We start from the raw sequence: 18,512 nt of genomic DNA on the forward strand, positions 1-18,512 counted from the left end.
GTTGGGAAAGACCAAATGGATCAGAAACTCTGGGGGTGAGAACTAGCAATTTTGTGTTTTAATAAGCCCTCCAGGTGATTCCACTCCACACTGAAATTTAAGAACGACTGACCTGAGTTAAACCCTTTGAGTTTTTCAGATAGAGAAGCTAAGATCCAAAGAGGTTGTCACAAGTCAATTTAAGAAAGCAGCAGAATCATCAGGCAGTGATTCCTAGGATGACCATCATGCCTCAGGGAGATGTGTTTACTGGGCTAACTGCTAAACAGTATTTGAAAGAATGCTGGGTGGAAATAAGTGTAATGGGGGAAGAGTCTTTTTACCACTTAACTCACCTGGTGGGCTTGTTACAGTTCAACAGTAGCCTTTTAATTCACTGAAGTTTAGTCTGAAAGAAAAGTTTCATCTAATTTGTTTTATTCACTTGATTATTCATATGTATTTTATTCCCTGAAGCAAGTTTATATATCAGTTAAGTAACTACCCCATTCCATCACTACTGCCCTCTAAGGAATCTCTAGTGTGACCCTACAGCTTTCATTTTTAACAAGCTCCTTACACTTAAGTTTGAGAACCACTAATACAGATGTTTGAAGTTAAGAAAAAAACAGATGGACTGGACTAACATTTTCAGTATATATATTTTTAAGATTTTATTTATTTATTTGACAGAGAGAGAGACAGCGAGAGAGGGAACACAAGCAGGGGCAGAGGGAGAGGGAGAAGCATGCTTCCTGCTGATGCAGGGCTCCATTCCAGGACTCTGGGATCGTGATCTGAGCCGAAGGCAGAAGCTTAACGACTGAGCCACCCAGGTGCCCCATTTTCAATATTCTTTAATTTGGGTTCCACACTGAAAATTCCAAATAATTTGCTAATGTGTTTATCATACAGCCAATATAACAACACAAGAGATTGCTCCAGAAATTTGTAATGGCATAGCATTCAAATGATTTTTTGAAAAGTATAATATAGTTTTTTCATTATCTGGGGAAGAAAAAGGTTGGGGGGGAATCACTGTAGGAGGGCCAAGACATCACAAAACCAAGAACAAGAGTTTAAATAATGCATCCTCTTCTGAACTACAAATGTAGTCAACCCTGACTTTGCATGGCATAAATTAAGGTCACGGACAACTCAGCAGTTGTCTGAAACTTTAGTTTAAGATTACATTGTGTGGAGTAGTCAAGATTTAGGAAAACAGACAGTATCTGGGAACAAGAACAGAATAACTGCAAAATCAAAATGGTCTACCTTGAATTTTTGTAGCATTTTAACGTTTTTCAAAGTACTTTCATATAAACTTTTATCCATGTAACAACGCTGTGAGGAGGGAAATTAGCATCAGCAAAACCGTTTTCGAAACTATAAATACTGCATCTAGGAAGAAAAAAGGCGAGGAAGCTGACAGAAGCAAAGAAATGACAGAAAAGGATGTCATTGAGGAAGCGAATCACAGAGAGGGCAAGCACAAAAAGCTGAGAGCCAGAGGACGGGGAATTGAGAGAACGGAGACTAACCTGGCGGGGGGTCGGTGGGCAACTGCTTTAGCGGGCAAATAAGTGCAAAAAAGCCCGGGTGCAGGAAATTTGGGATTAGGAAACTTGAATTTACTTATCTGTACCAAAGAGAATGGATGAGGTCAAAGAAAAGAAAAATGGAAAGCAAGGAGGCACTTAAAGCTGCACGGAAGTTTTGTGGGCTCCTACTCTACAGTCCAATGACCACGGGGTTCGGCCTCAGGTTGAGAATAACGCGGAGGGGAGTCGCACAGGACTCAGGCGGGAAGACAGCAGAGCCCAGCAGCGCGTTCACTCAGACCAACAAAGGCCGCCGGGGACATTTCCCGAGCCACGCAACTTGCGGGGGCCGAAGGGTTAACGGCGCGCACGACTCCCGCGCGCTTCCCGGCCCCCACTCCCGCCGTCGCTAGGAAACGCCGAGAGTGGGGGAGGGGCGGGCGGCGCGGCCGAGGGTGGGAATCTTTTTCGGGCGTCCGGGGGCGGAGGGAGGGGAGCGCGCGTGCGCGCGCCCGGCCGTCCGTCGCCGCGGTGACCGTCCTCGGAGTTCGTCGGCTCGCGCCCCGCCCCCCGTTCTGCTGCCCCCTCCCCTGTGGCGCTCGGGGGTGTTTCTCGCTCCTCCCGAGTTGCCGCCGCCGCCGCCGCCGCTCTTCTTCTCCCAGTCTTGGGTTTCCCAGGCGCTGCTGCCGCCGCTACCTCTGCGGTCTGTATGAGGAGGAGGAGGATGTGAAGATGGCGGAGCTGCAGATGCTGCTGGAGGAGGAAATCCCGGGGGGCCGCCGGGCCCTCTTCGACAGTTACACGAATCTGGAACGGGTGGCAGATTACTGCGAGAACAACTACATCCAGGTGCGAAGCATGTGCCGGCCTGGGCTCTTTGGGCCTTTGGCTGGTGGACCCCGCGTGGGGGATCCCCGGGCCGGGGGCCGCGCGCCTGGGGGCGTAGGGCGCGCGGGGCCGAGGCCGCGGCGGGGACCCAGCCCAGCTAAGCCCCCGAGGGCGAGGGCTGGGGGAGTAGGGTGGGAGCTGGGGCTGGTGAATTGGTGAGAAACCTGCGGCTGGAGGACATTGTAGCTTTAAAGCATTTTGAAAAAGCCATGAATCAGTCCTCGGTGCGGGGTGTGTGTGTGTGTGTGTGTTGTGTCCCCGCCTTTTCGCTTCTCCCCCTCGGCCGCCCCCGCACTCGGTACCCGTCAGTGTTCGGGATGGCGGAGGAGGCGGAGAGTGGCTTTTTCTATTTGACAGAATCCTGCTCCCCCATATAGCAGGGGTGTGGGGGGATTGATGGATCACCCCCATCCCCCAAGCTCTGGAGGATTTTTAAGGGGCTATGTTGCTGCAAAGTAAAGTGCCTTAGTTTTATATTCATATAAATGCCTCAAGAGACTGGTAATTTTGCTTATTTTTTTTTAGTTTCTAACCGGGGATACAGTAGAAGAGCAGTTGTCTCTTTTTGGAAGTTGTTGCCATTTTCCTCCCTGTGGAGAATGAGAAACTGCATGATAACGAGCACTCCCCCCCTCCCCATTCCCGTTAGAATAGTTAATTTTCCTGTGGGGAAAAAGAATTGTGAGTATTTTTCAGCAGGGATTAGGAAATGATCCTCATGGTTTAATTTTTCCCGAGATGGTTGGTTTGGCACGGAGACTCATAGTGGTAACGTTGTGTGTATGTATATGGAGGTGGGGTGTATTGGGTGAGATGAGATCCAGCTGCGCCTGTATGAAGCAAAAGATTCTGTGGATTAAAAAAAAATCCTTCTTAAAAATTATTTGAAAGGATAGGATAAAACACTGCAAATTCAGCATCTTTTGTTTTCTCTATGGCTTATTCTGAATCACAGGTTCTACCTCCATTTTTTTCCCTTCCCATTTAAATTCTCTTGGGATAAAGGTGGAAATGGAAGAAGTATGTTAAATTGTTCTTTCACTATGGTCTTTTTCTTTTTCTTTTTCCTCCCTTCCTCCCACTTCCATCTCTCCCGGCATCCTTAGTATCAGCTATGTTGGGAAGCGCTCTCCAGTCTTAGTATAAACTAAAAAAAAAAAAAAAAAAAGGTGTTAGAATTTATAGGCTCATGAATTTTGTAAGGATCGCATAGTTAATCAAGGATGTTATTGTGAGATTTTACTTGATTGGATGTATAATGAACTCTCTATTATCTTGTAGGGACTATTTGTATTGGGGAAGGAACCAGACCTACTCCAAGGCTTTTCCCTCCAAAGAGGCAGTTGAAAGTATGGCTAATAGAAACAGAAAAAAATGTGTCTTGGGTCAAAGATTCATACAAAAAATACAGTGGTCCATATTTGGAGGGTGCTTTGCTAATACTGAGTGGGATAGGAAAGAGTCAAATGTTTAGTTGCTCAATTTTCAACTGAATATTATTCAAAAGTCTTCTATAGCCTGGCACAGTGTAAAGGGTTGATGATACACACCTAATGTCTACAGAATTTTATAGTGTAGTTAATAGGAGAGGCTGATCTGTGAACAAATGAATAATGTAGTGTGTCAGTTTATACTCTGTAAGGGAGTGAAGGTGGGAAGAAGGACTGGAGGAAGCTGTGCTATTCTCAGGGAATTCACAGTCTGTAGGAGAGGCAAATCTAAAGGACTGAGTGGTAATTCCATTGCCTCCTGCAACATATTATGGGATTATAAGTCAGAAGAGACATTGAGAGTGGAAAAGTGACTTGGTAGCAGTTATTACCAGGAGTAAAAAATGAGAAACAGATTTGTCTCTCTTTAGAAAATAATTTTTATTTTGATTTGAAGGTATAGTTTTTCTTAGATTACAATTGATACATAAAGGTAAAGTATATGGATTAATAAAGCTGAGAGGTTAAAGGGCTTAGGGATTGTCCTCTTTTTAAATATTTTATACATTTCTTCTAGTTGAGAGGAGAAGAATATTACTGCCACCATTATCTGTTTGTTTTAGCAATAGGATTAAAAATTTAGTGTGGTGGCATTTAAAATTCTTAGTATAGATATTAAAAGAAATGGATTTAAAAATATTTTTTCAACTTAGCATCTAAAATAGATTTTATACTTTAGATTTTACCGCCTAGGTTATCATCTGTTTCATGATCCAGTGGGTATATCATTGGTGTTTTTCTCTTCCCAGATGACAGCTCTTTGCATGATTTGTTTGTAGTAAAGTTGATAAATAGAACATGCTGATTGTAGATTTCTGCTGACCAGCTGTACATTTGACCCAACTGGCTCTCTTTGTGATCAGAGAACTGACCAGCAGTGGTTTTGATGCTGCCTCTTACCCTGCAAAGTTAATTGGTTGTCAGTTTAGCCTTGTTATAACATCATGCCCTAACCACTAGCTTAAGTTAACCAACCTAACATTCATTTTATCTTGTGGAAATGTAATTTTTGCCAGTAAAGGAGAAAAAGATAAATCTGTTGATTATATGTAACAAAGGGTAAGGTTCTTTGTTCAGTGTTCTTTTTTTTTTTTTTTTTTAAGATTTTTATTTATTTATTTGAGAGCGAGAGAATGAGAGACAGAGAACATGAGAGGGAGGAGGGTCAGAGGGAGAAGCAGACTCCCTGCCGAGCAGGGAGCCTGATGCGGGACTCGATCCCGGGACTCCAGGATCATGACCTGAGCTGAAGGCAGTCGCTTAACCAACTGAGCCACCCAGGCGCCCCTGTTCAGTGTTCTTAAATAGCTGGTTTTAACCATAGGAATATCCAAATAATTATGTTAAATAAGAATATTCTAAATGTGGATTATATTTAGTGTGGATATTGAGCAAAGGAAGGAAAAATGATTGTGCTGTCCTTCTGAAAACAACTGTACTGTGTTTAAATTGTTTCTAATAAAAACATCCTTCAGATATATTACTGGCATTAAGAGTGACTAGGTATTGGGGCGCCTGGGTGGCTCAGTTGTTAAGCGTCTGCCTTTGGCTCAGGTCATGATCCCAGGGCCCTGGGATTGAGCCCCGCATCGGGCTCCCTACTCTGCGGGAAGCCTGCTTCTCCCTCTTCCACTCCCCCAGCTTGTGTTCCCTCTCTTGCTATGTCTCTCTCTGTCAAATAAATAAATAAAATCTTAAAAAAAAAAAAAAAAAGAGTGACTAGGTATTGCCTGTGTTAACACACACACACATACAAAATCTATAGATACAGCAGTGTTGTAAGTAGTAGTTTTTCAGGTTACTAATGCAGCTAACGTTAAAAATTTAAAAATAATTTTTAGTAAAAATTTAGATGGTTTTCTTTTATTATTTCAATCTCTAGAATGAGTGATAGTAAAAGTATTTTTTTTTCTAAAATGTGATGATAAAAAGTTACAACTAACATTTGCTGATATTTACCTGATTGATTTTATTTTTTCTCTGTAAAAAAGGCCTTAGTAATTGTTAAGGGTTTTTTAAGATACGTTAAGACCTGTGTTTCTTTTTTTCATTTATTAATATAAACATCGATACATTTATTAATATAAACATTGATACCTAATCTAAGAAGTATCCAGAAATTTTTAACAGTATTTTGATTGACTTGGAATCTACATTTTTACAAATAGGAGAATTTTATGATAATATGAGTTGCTTTAGTGTTTTGGTAGATGAAATAAATTTATCGTTATTACTTTCTAGAGTAAATCTGGAAAACTAACTTTTAAAAAAAATATATTTTATTTATTTATTTGTCAGAGAGCACAAGCAGGGGGAGTGGCAGGCAGAGGGAGAAGCAGGCTCCCCACTGAGCAACGAGCCCAATGCGGGACTTGATCACAGGACCCTGGGATCATGACCTGAGCCAAAGGCAGATACTTAAACAACTGAGCCATCCAGGCATCCGAAAACTAACTTATACTTAGTTACATTTTTCCTTTTTTTAAAAGATTTATTTGAGAGAGAGAAAGACCAACACATGTGCCAACACATGAGTGGGAGGGGCAGAGGGAGAGGGAGACAAGCAGACTCCTCGCTGAGTGGAGAGCCCCACTTGGGGCTTGATCCTAAGATCCTGAGATCATGACCTGAGCGGCAAATGAGAGTTGGACACTTGACTGAGCCACTTAGGCACCCCTGCCTTTTTCCCCTTTGTTAGATAAAATAGTTACTTTTTGTGAGTGATAATTCACATTAGATAAATAGTAAAATCGCATTGTCCATGGTTTGGAATAAGAGCAAAATCATCCAGTAACATGGATTTGCTCAGAAGAACAGAAATTCAAAATGTTTCTTAAGGGGAGCCTGGCTGCCTCAGTCTGTAAAGCATGCAACTCTTGATCTTAAGGTCATGAGTTAAAGCCCCATGTTGGGCATAGAACTTACTTAAAAGATAATAAAATAAAAAATACTTTATAAAAATTTTTTCAAAAACTATACCTTAAATTTTATCTGAAATGTATCTATATATTTTTGCTTTTGAATAATAGGAGAGATGTCATTAGTGGCTTCCCTTTTTTGTCTTTATCAACAAGGATACTCCCAGAATTCATTAAAAATTGCATGAAGGAGCTAATAAGAATCATGGAGCTAGGGCACCTGGGTGGCTCAGTTGATTAAGCGACTGCCTTCAGCTCAGGGCATGATCCTGGAGTCCTGGGATCGAGCCCCGCATCGGGCTCCCTGCTCAGCAGGGAGTCTCCTTCTCCCTCTGACCCTCCCCCCCTCTCATGCTCTCTCTCTCTCTCATTCTCTCTGAAATAAGTAAATAAAATCTTAAAAAAAAAAAAAAAATCATGGCGCTAATAGAATCATGGAGCTAATAGAATCATGGCTTGTTACCAGATTCATAAAAAAAGTCATTACTAAAACAATGTAAAGGTTTAAAATTCTTATTTAATAAAAACTATTTGAATACATGCTCACTGTTGAAAATTATTAGTAAAAATTATTAAGGAAGAAACTTAAAATTGCCCATTTTGAATATACATCTGGTATTTATACTTTTAAATATTTTTGCTATACACAACTACATATCAAAAATGGGTTCATGTTGTTTATTACCTCTATACCTTGCTTTAAAAAGAAACTTTATTACTATTATTGTTTTTTAAAAGATTTTATTTTTAAGTAATCTCGCCACCCAATGTGGGGCTCTACTTAAAACCCAGAGATCAAGAGTCCCATTGAGCCAATCAGGTGCCCCTAACAAGAAACTTTTAATGGTGTTGGTTTGACTTTGTTTTTTTAATAGATGTCACAGAGTATACAGAAGGGGTTTATCTTTATGTGTTTGAGTTCTTTTGTTCTCACAAATAGAGGAAACTTAAAGGCACCTAGTGTGAAGAAGGAGAAAGTTATTTGAGAGTAGATACTTGAAGACCAATATTTACATCCTTCTCTGTGACTTTGTCTTTTACCTCCACAGAGAGGAGCGAACACATAAGTGGATCAGACTGGGAGACTGAATTTCCCTAGATTGAGGTGACTTAATTCTTCAGGATTTGATTAATGTTTATCATCCTCAGAGAAATTAGTCCTGACTTTCTAAGCAGATATTTGGTAATTGGATTTTTAGTAATAACCCAGTCATTATCAAGACCTTTGATAAAATTGCAAACACAGATTAAATTATATTCCGAGACTCTTACTCATGGTTAAAAACCATGAATGGATGTTATATTTTGTCATACGTCTTTTTCCATATCTATTAAGATGTTCATTTTACTTTTAGTCTGTTGATAAGGTGAATCGTTTGATTGCAAAGTATATTTAAAAAAAATACAGAAAGTTTGATCGGTGAAGTAATAGGCATTTTGAGTTACAGAACATCTTTCTTTTACAAGAAATGGATTTATATTAATGTCTAGAAATTTGGTACAATAAGCAAGCTTGGTTAAACAGGTGTACATTGTATATTGACTGCTATTTATGCACTCTGCTATATGTTGTATTTGTGTGTGCAAAAGAACTGTTTATAAAAGCTTACAACATTATTTAAAAACCTTTTGAGTTTGAGATCACTAAGATAGTTATGAAAAAACTGAGAATATGACAAAATAGTCATTTTGTAATTAAATACTGTCATGTGTTAAAGATAATTTTAATTTAATTTATTTATTTTAAGATTTTATTTGATTATTTGACAGAGAAAGCACAAGCAGGGGGAGGGGCAGAAGGAGAGGGAGAAGCAGGCTCCCCGCTGAGCAGGGAGCCCCATGTGGGGCTTGATCCCAGGACTCTGGGATCATGACCCGAGCCGAAGGCAGATGCTTAACCAACTGAGCTACCCTGGCACCCGATAATTTTAGTTTTAGTGGCTGTGTGACTTGGAAGTTATTTAACCTCTCTGTCTCAGTTTTCTTATCTGTAAGATGGTACAGTTACAGAAGCTACATTATAGGATAGTTTTAAAGATTCAGTGAGTTAGTATAGCTAAAACTATATGTTTAATCAAAGCTAAGACTATCAATTTTTAAGGTACACCATTATTTTATGTGCCACTAAATTAATGAACACTGCCTCTTAAACACTTAAAATACTGCCACTTACCTGACCCAATGCATTTCAATTTCAGTTATGTTAAAATAGGAAAAAATGTTCATCATGCAATCAATGAAATACGCTGTATGTTTGCTTTTACTTGTAATCATTATTAATGACATATATATACTTTTTAAGATTTTATTTATTTGAGAGAGAGAGAATGAGAGAGAGCATGAGAGAGAGGAGGGTCAGAGGGAGAAGCAGACTCCCTGCTGAGCAGGGAGTCCGATGTGGGACTCGATCCCGGGACTCCAGGATCATAACCTGAGCCGAAGGCAGTCGCTTAACCAACTGAGCCACCCAGGCGCCCTTATTATTAATGATATTGAAGATTTAAATATTTTATTTTGTCATCTTTTTACCCTGCTCTTTTGTGGTATGTCTTTGGTCACTTTTTTAATTTCAAGGATTTTGATAGGATGAGATTTGATTGTGTTTGGGGTTCAAAGATGCTAGGTGGTGCTAGGATTTTTTGCATCCTAGTTTAACATGTCCTGTTTATTTTTATTTATTTTTAATTTTTAAAATTTTCAGTTTTTTTGCTGTTTTTAAAAAGTAATCTCTACATCCAGTGTGAGGCTCAAACGCATGCCCCCGAGATCAAGAGTTGCATGCTCCACTGACTGAGCCAGGATGGTCCCCCTCACACGTAGTTGTTTAACTACAACTGTATGATGGCAGTATTTTTCTAGTTAAAAAGAATTTCACAGCTTTTTGCAACTAAATGTAGTCTGTAAAGTTGTAGTTCATATCATAGACCCACAAATAGTTGTATTTTAATTTTCTAGATATAGTGATATACTAAGTAGGGATGCCCTGGGTTCAAGGACTTTATCCCCAAATTGAATTGCTTTAGAGTGATATTTCTTAACTTTTCATACCTCAGGCCCTCTTTTGTAAATATACAAATTAACCTACCTTCTTCTTTTATATCCATTTTACGGTTATATACTGACTTAGGGCATAACCATTATAACTTGCAGCTTCTCCAGCATTTTGCCAAGATGGAGGGGTTAGGTGAATTAGGCCTTCTAGAAGTTATATCAGGGTGACAGATTTGGCAAAGTTCAGAGGTTCAGAGAGGAGTCTTCAGACCCTATGTGACCAAATATTGTATTATCATTTAGTTGATGACTACTGTAATTCCTATTTTGAACTTACATGTATGAGGACATTTATTTAAAATGCTAAGACATTTAATCTGATACAATATCTTTTGAGTATACAACCTTATAATCCTATGGTATTACTTTCAAATTTTGAAGGAGATTTTGTTATAATACAGAAAATTTGATACTACCTATAGTTCTTAATTTCTAAATATTCAAACTTGTATTTATATTAATTTTCTTTTGTTACAACAAATTACCACAAATTCAGCAGTGTTTTTTTTTTTTAAAGATTTTATTTATTTATTTGACAGAGAGAGACACAGCGAGAGAGGGAACACAAGCAGGGGGAGTGGGAGAGGGAGAAGCAGGCTTTCCGCTGAGCAGGGAGCCCGATGCGGGGCTCGATCTCAGGACCCTGAGACCATGACCTGAGCTGAAGGCAGACGCTTAACGACTGAGCCACCCAGGTGCCCCCTCAGCAGTTTAAAACAACACAGATTTACCATTTTATAATTGTGGAGGTCAGAAGTCTGCAGTGGGCCACAGAATTGCGTTCTTTCTGGACGCTCTAGGGGAGAATCAGTTTCCTTGCCTTTTCCAGATTCTAAAGGCTGCCCACATTCCTTAGCTCATGACCCTCTTTCAAATTCCAAGCCAGAAGTGGCATCACTCCAACCTCAGTTTTTGTTTTCACATCTTTCTGTCTCTGCTTCCATCATCACCTCCCTTTTCTCTCCCCCTCCTTCTGTTGTCACATTGCTTCTCTGACTCTGATCCTCTGTCTTCCTTTTTAAAGATCCACCTTGGGCCCACTCTGATAATCTTTCCATCTCACGTTAAGGTAACATATTCACAGATTCCAGAGGATTAGGATGTGTTCATCTTGGGGCGGGGGGAGGGGCACTATTCAGTCACAATATATGAACATAGCTTTTCCTTCCTTTATCAGTAAATGGCAGTTCTAATCCCCTTGATACCTGAGCCCAAAACCTTGGTACTGTCCTTGACCCTTCTCTTTTGCATTGGATTAACAAATAACTCTATTTTCACATGTCTGGATCTGACTTATACCACCTCCCCTGCTACCAGCCTGATCCAAGCCACCATTATTCCTCAGTTAGATTATAGCAATAGCAGGAGTGATCTTTTAAAAATCTTAATCAGATCATGTTCTGTTCAAAACACTCAGAGACTTCCCTTCTCACTTAGTATAAGAACTAGAGTCCTTAACATTGCCTACAAGCCACGAATGATCTAGTTTTCTAGTATTGAATCCTCTCCTAATTTAATTCCTCTCCTCTCCTTTGCTTACTCTATTCCAGTCACTTTGGCCTCTTTTTTGAACATAACAGACATACTTCTGCCTCAAGACTTTTTTTTTTTTTTTTTAAGCGAGTGAGCACAATTGTGCACACTCAAATGGGAGGGGAGGGGAGGGGCAGTGGGAGTGGCAGGAGAGAGAATCCCAAGCAGGCTCCACAACCAGCACAGAGCCCTTTTCAGGGCTCGATCTCACGATCCTGAGATTGTGAACCAAGCCAAAATCAAGAGTTAGTTGGTTAACTGACTGAGCCACCCAGTCCCCCCGTCCCCCACTTTTTAAAAACAAGTTCTGACCACTTTTATTAAAGAAAAATTTTGCATGAATTACTTCCACTAGTCTGTTCATGCTTCTAATGATATGGGAATCACCTGGATCGATGATAGCCAGTATACATACTCTGTAGTATTTACCACATGCTGTGCCCAATTTAATATTATTGCCACTGTAGTGATGGACACCAGTTTTGGCCAACATGGTGTAGTGTTCTATTTCAGATTTCCTCAAGGCTGGGCAGTTGTTGGTGAGGATGACCAGTTTTACTTTGCCATGTCTGATCATTTTCAGAGTCTGCTTCTACCTCAACATGCGCTTTCCATTTTTCATAAGGAATTGGAGCCTAGAGTTGATCAATTCCAGCAACTTTTTCATTTTCTTTGTGGCCATCATCTTCCTCCCTTAGGTGCACGATGGCCCCAACCAAGAGCAGCTGCCAGAGTAGCCAGATATGGGAAAGGTGCCTCAAGATTTTTTTACTTTGCATTTACCATGTCCTCCACCAGGAGTATTCATTCCCCAGATAGTTGTATCACTGGATCTTTTACCTTTTTCATGCTTTTGACCAAATGTCAACTTCTATTTTTTTTAACTTAAAAAAAAAACCTTCTAAAAATTAATTTTTACTCCCAGTATAATTAACATACAGTGTTACATTAGTTTCAGATGTATAATACAGTGTTTCAACAATTCTATACATTACTCAGTGCTTATCACAGTAAGTGTATGCTTAATCCCCTTCATCTATTTTACCCACCTCCCTACCCACCTCCCCTCTGGTAACCATCATTTTGTTTTCTATATTTAAGAGTCTGTTTTTTTGTTTCTCCTTTTTTTTCTTTCTTCATTTGTTTTGTTTCTTAAATTCAGATTTAAGGAGTGAATTTCACATATGAATGAAATCATATGATGCTGTCTTTCTCTGACTTATTTCACTTAGTGTTATACCATTTAGCTCTATCCATGTTGCAAATAGCAATATTTCATTCTTTTTTATGGCTGAGTAATATTCTGTTTTGTGTGTGTGTGTGTGTGTATACACAGATATATACACACACAAATTTGTATATATACACACAGATATATAAACACACACATATATAAAAATAGATACATATATTTATATATAAAATCATCTTTTTTGTGTGTGGGAGCTCCATTATGGGGCTAGAACTCATGACCATGAGATCGAGTCACATGCTTTACTGACTGAGCCAGCCAGGTGCTCCGTACCACATCTTCTTTATCCATTCATCTATCAATGGACATTTGTGTTGCTTCCATAATTTGGCATTGTAAATAATGCTGCAATAAATATAGGGGTGCATCTATCTTTCTGCATTAGTGTTTTCATATTCTTTGGGTAAATACCCAGTAGTGGAATTACTGGATCGTGTGGTAATTATATTTTTAATTTTTTGAAGAATCTCCATACTGTTTTTCACAGTGGCTGGACGAGTTTACAGTCCTATGTACAGTGTACAAGGTTCCCTTTTCTCCAGATTCTTGCCAACACTTGTTTCTTGTGTTATTGATTTTAGCTGTTCTGACAGGTGTGAGGTGATATCTTGGTGTGGTTTTGATTTGCATTTCCCTGATGGTTAGTGATGTTGAGCATCTCTTCATGTGTCTGTTGGCCATCTGTGTGTTGTCTTTGGAGAAATGTCTGTTCACATCAACTGCCCATTATTTATTTATTTATTTATTTTTTAAAGATTTAATTTATTTATTTGACAGAGAGAGACACAGTGAGAGAGGGAGCACAAGCAGAGGGAGTGGGAGAGGGAGAAGCAGGCTTCCCGCGGAGCAGGGAGCCTGATGCGGGGCTCGATCCCAGGACCCTGGGATCATGACCTGAGCCAAAGGCAGCCGCTTAATGACTGAGCCACCCAGGCGCCCCTCAACTGCCCATTTTTTAATTGGATTATTTGGTTTTTATTTGTAGAAGTTCTTTATATATTTTAGATATTAACCCGTTATTGGATATATCATTTGCAAATATCTTTTCCCATTCAGTAGGCTTTTAGTTTAGTTGATTGTTTCCTTTGCTGTGCAGAAGCTTTTTATTTTGATGTAGTCCCAATAGGTTTTGTTTTGTTTAGTTTTGTTTTTTTTTTGCTTTGTTTTGTTTTGTTTTTATTTTTGCTTTTGTTTCCCTTGTCTTAGGAGATGTATCTAAAAAAATGTCGCTATGGCCGATGTCAGAAAAATTACTGCCTGTGCTATTTTCTAGGATTTTTATGGTTTCAGGTCCCACATTTAGGTCTTTAACCCATTTTGAGTTTATTTTTGTGTATGGTGTAAGAAAGTGGTCCAGTTTCATTCTTCTGCATGTGGCTGTCTAGTTTCCCCAACACCATTTGTTGAAGAGAGTGTCTTTTTCCCATTGCATATTCTTGCCTCCTTTTTCAAATATTGACCATAGAATTGTGGGTTTATTTCTGGGTTTTCTGTTCTTTCTAAAAAATTTTAAAGCTTTATTTATTTATTTTAGAGCAAGAGAGCTCACGTGCGGGAGGAAATGGGGGGAGGGTGGGGGAGAGAGAGAATCTCAAGCAGATTCCCTGCTGAGGGTGGAGCCCGACCGTGGGGCTGCATCTCATGACCCTGAGATCATGACCTGAGCCAGAATCAAGAGTTGGAAGCCCAACTGACTGAGCCACCCAGGCATCCCTGGGTTTTCTGTTCTGTTGATTTGTGTGTCTATTTTTGTGCCAATACTGTACTGTTTTGATTACTATAGCTTTGTGGTATATCATGAAATCTGAGGTTGTGATACCTCCAGTTTTGTTTTTCTTTTTCAAGATTGCTTTGGCTATTTAGGATCTTTTGTGGTTCCATATAAAATTTAGGATTGTTTGCTCTAGTTCTGTGAAAAATGGTATTTTGATAGGGATTGCATTAAATCTGTAGATTGCTTTGGGTAGTATGGACATTTTAACAATATTTGTTCTCCCAATCCATGAGTGTGGAGTATCTTTCTATTCATTTGTGTCATCTTCAATTTCTTTCATCAGTGTTTTCAAGTACAGGTCTTTCACCTCCTTGGTTAAGTTTATTTGTAGGTATTTTATTATTTTTGGTGTAATTGTATATGGTATTGTTTTCTTAATTTATCTTTCTGCTTCTTTATTGGTATATAGTTATGCAGCAGATTTCTGTATATTGATGTATCATGCAACTTGACTGAATTCATTTATTCTATAGTTTTTTGGTGGAGTCTTTAGGGTTTTTTATATATAGTATCAGATGACATGATATAAATTGTGAAAGTCATCTGCAAACAGTGAAAGTTTTACTACTTCTTTACCAATTTGGATGCCTTTTATTTCTTTTTGTTGTCTGGTTGCTGAGGCTAAGACTTCCGGTACTACGTTAAATAAAAGTGGTGAGAGTGGACATCCTTGTCTTGTTCCTGAAAAGCTGTCAGTGTTTCACAGTTGAGGATGATGTTAGCTGTGAGTTTTCATTTAAGGACTTTATTGTGTTGAGGTATATTCCTTCTAAACCTGCTTTGTTGAGGGTTTTTATCGTGATTGGATGTTGTACTTTGTCAACTGCTTTTTCTGTGTCTCTTGTGATAATCATATAGTTTTTATCCTTTCTCTTTTTAAGTGATGTATTTTTGTTGATTGATTTGCAAATATTGAACCACACTTGCATCCCAGGAATTAATCCCACTTGATTGTGGTGAATGATTTTTTAAATGGATTGTAGGATTTGGTTTACTAATATTTTGTTGAGGAATTTTGCATCTGTGTTCATCAGAGATACTGGGTAATTCTCTTTTTTTTGTGATGTGTTTATCTGGTTTTGGTATCAGGGTTATGCTGGCTTCATAGAATGAATTTGGAAGCTTTCATTGCTTTTCTATTTGTTTGTTTTTTTTTTTTTGGACTCATTTGAGAAGAGTAAGTATTAAGTCTTCTTTAATTAAAAAAATTTTTTTAAGTAGGCGACATGCCCCAAGTAGGGCTCAAACTCAAAATCCCAAGATCAAGAATTGCATGCTCCACTGACTGAGCCAGCCAGGTGTCCTGGTATTAATTCTTCTTTAGATGTTTGGTGGAATTCATCTGTGGAACCATCTGGTCCAAATGTCACCTTCCTTGATGACCCTTCCTGGTCTATATAGAGTTATAACATACTTTGTTTACTCTCCTTTTTGCTTGTACTTTTTTTTCCCATGCTGTTTTTTTTTTTAAAGATTTTATTTATTATTTGACAGAGAGAGAATGAGAGAGAGAGAGAGCACATGAGAGGGGGGAGGGGCAGAGGGAGAAGCAGACTCCCCGCCGAGCAGGGAGCCCGATGCGGGACTCGATCCCGGGACTCGGGGATCATGACCTGAGCCGAAGGCAGTCGCTCAACCGACTGAGCCACCCAGGCGCCCTCCCATGCTGTATTTTTCTTTGTATTACTTACCATTTAACATACAATGTTAACCTATTTGTTTAATTTGCCTCTGTCTCCCCTGGCTGGTGAGCTCCATGAGGGCAGGGGGTCTCCTACCCCCCCGCCCCCCGCCAGCCCCCTACCTACCTGAGAGAGGAAGGGGGTGGATGGGGAGAGGGAGAGAGAGAATCTTAAGCAGGCTCCACCCCAGTGCAGAGCTTGATGCAGGTCTCATGAGATCATGACCTGCGCTGAAATCAAGAGTCGGATGCTTAACTGACTGAACCACCCAGGCGCCCCAAAGGGAGTCTTTTTGATTGTCAATATCTGGAACAGTGCCTGGGACAAAATAGGCATTCAATAAATATTTGCTAAAAGAATAAATTAGGTTTTTTTTCTTGTAAGCAGTAGAAAATACCCAAATGAGAGTAGTGAAATAAATTAGTTTTCCAGAATGGAAGAGCTTGTATTTGTATGTACAGGTAAATGAAGTTGGTGAATACTTTTCATTTGCCTAGGATATTTAATATAGATGTGACCAACAGAATTGTAAGTGGTATTTCACATGTGGCTAGTACTTTGGAGTTAATTCTGAAGTTGATTTGCTTTCACTTAGTGCATGGCTTATTCTATAGTGGATACTCATTAAATGTCTTAGTGGATCTCTCACTTTTTGGGTAGTGAGCAAGGGAGATATTCCTATTTTTATTTACTTATTTATTCATTCATTCATTCATTCATTCATTGAAAAGATTTATTTATCTTAGAGAGAATGAATGGGAGGGCCAGGGTGGGGGGAGAAACCCAAGCAGACTCTACGCTGAGTATGGAGCCCAACGCAGGGCTCGATCCCACGACACTGAGATCATGACTTGAGCCAAAACCAAGAGTTGGATGCTCAACTGACTGTGCCATCCAGGTGCCCCGAGATATTCCTATTTTAAAAAAATCAGTTAAGTAAACTCAAGCTTAGCTGTGACCCTGTTAAACTAAAATTCTGTGAAGATAGAAATTTTGTTCATTTTTTTTGTCTGTGTCCCTTGTGGTTTGTTGAGTAAAATGATTGAAATTATGACTCATACAATTTAAAGTTTTTACATGTGTATGTTTTTCTTCTTCATTCAAGAAATACTTATGAGTATCTGTTCATGCTGGGAAATCATTGATAACTCATGGAGCTAACGGTCTAATTCTGTGACCATTTTGATTGCTATGAAGAGCCTCTGTTCAGTAAATTCTGAATTGGCGGGGTTTGGACTAAATATAACATGGCACTGCTTTTCTTTTGTTGTTCTTGCTGTTATTTGGCTTTATCTATTTATCTATTGAACACTTTGAATAGAGGCAAGGAGATGCATTGTTAGGAACTTCCAGAACCTACAAAACAATATTGAATAGGGGAAGCAACAAGGGATGCCTGTGTTTTTCAATATATAGTACTACAAGTCTTCTGTCGGGAGATCATGTTTGAATAATAGTCCCTTCTCTTCTCCCTTAAACCCTTTTATTGTAGAAGAGCAGACCAGGTTCAGAAAAAGGACTTGAATAACTTAGCTTAATATATAGTACTGTTTTGAGAGAAGAAGAAATTAAAATTTATTGACGTTAAATTCATATTTTTTCTGGGTTTTTATCAGCACATTTGCTTATAATGTAATATGTATAATCATGAATTTTATTCATGTGCAAATAACAAAACCTCCATATAACATAAATTTAATGTCAGCAGCTTAGTCAGTGGTGTAGATGTGTTATATACATGTAATGACAGGGCATTGTATTTCAATTTTTTCTTCTTTTGAAGTGAATAAAGACTGGATCACTCGTATTATTAACATGACTTTTTAAAAAAGATTAAAGTCTGGTTAATTCAGATCGGTTTAATATTATTTGATGTTATACATAAACTCTTTTGACACAAGATGTGTAAATTAGACCAGATCATTTTGGCTGCTACTTTAATCCTACCTCTGTCTTTCCAAACATAACAGTTGTCATCAGTTTGTTAAAAACCCTATTTAATTGATGTTTTGGGTTTTATTTTAAACAACATTGACATAACATAGAACTCACCATTTTAACTATTTTAAAGTGTAAAGTTCAGTGGTTTTTAATGTATTTATAGAGTTGTGCAACCATTACCAAATTTAATTTCAGAACATTTTCATTATCCCAGAGAGAACTTGTACCCATTAAATAATCACTGAATGTCCCTGCACTCCCTGGCAACTGCAAATCTACTTTCTGTCTCTATTGATTTGCCTATTCTGGACATTTCATAGAAATAGAAACATAATATGTGGCCTTTTCTGTGTGACTTATTTCACTTTAGCATAATAATATTTTCTGCACTCATCCGTGTTGTAACATGTTTCAGTACAGGCATGCCCCAGAGATATTGGGAGTTTGGTTTCAGAGCACTGCA

At 38.9% G+C, this 18,512-nt stretch overlaps 1 protein-coding gene and 1 pseudogene across 1 annotated transcript in view; one reads left to right on the forward strand and one right to left on the reverse strand.

Moving 5' to 3' along the window:
* The first annotated feature begins 2,068 nt into the window (after positions 1-2,068).
* Positions 2,069-18,512, forward strand: part of ABI2 (abl interactor 2) — a 117,024-nt gene continuing 100,580 nt past the window's right edge. Inside the window, 1 exon segment of the mRNA XM_044913700.1 lies at positions 2,069-2,369. Coding sequence (XP_044769635.1) covers positions 2,253-2,369 — 117 coding nt within the window. The 5' untranslated portion in view covers positions 2,069-2,252.
* On the reverse strand, positions 4,032-12,105 carry LOC110591969 (annotated as a pseudogene).

The sequence above is a fragment of the Neomonachus schauinslandi genome, chromosome 3, assembly GCF_002201575.2.
Source record: "Neomonachus schauinslandi chromosome 3, ASM220157v2, whole genome shotgun sequence".
Taxonomy (NCBI): Eukaryota; Metazoa; Chordata; class Mammalia; order Carnivora; family Phocidae; genus Neomonachus; species Neomonachus schauinslandi.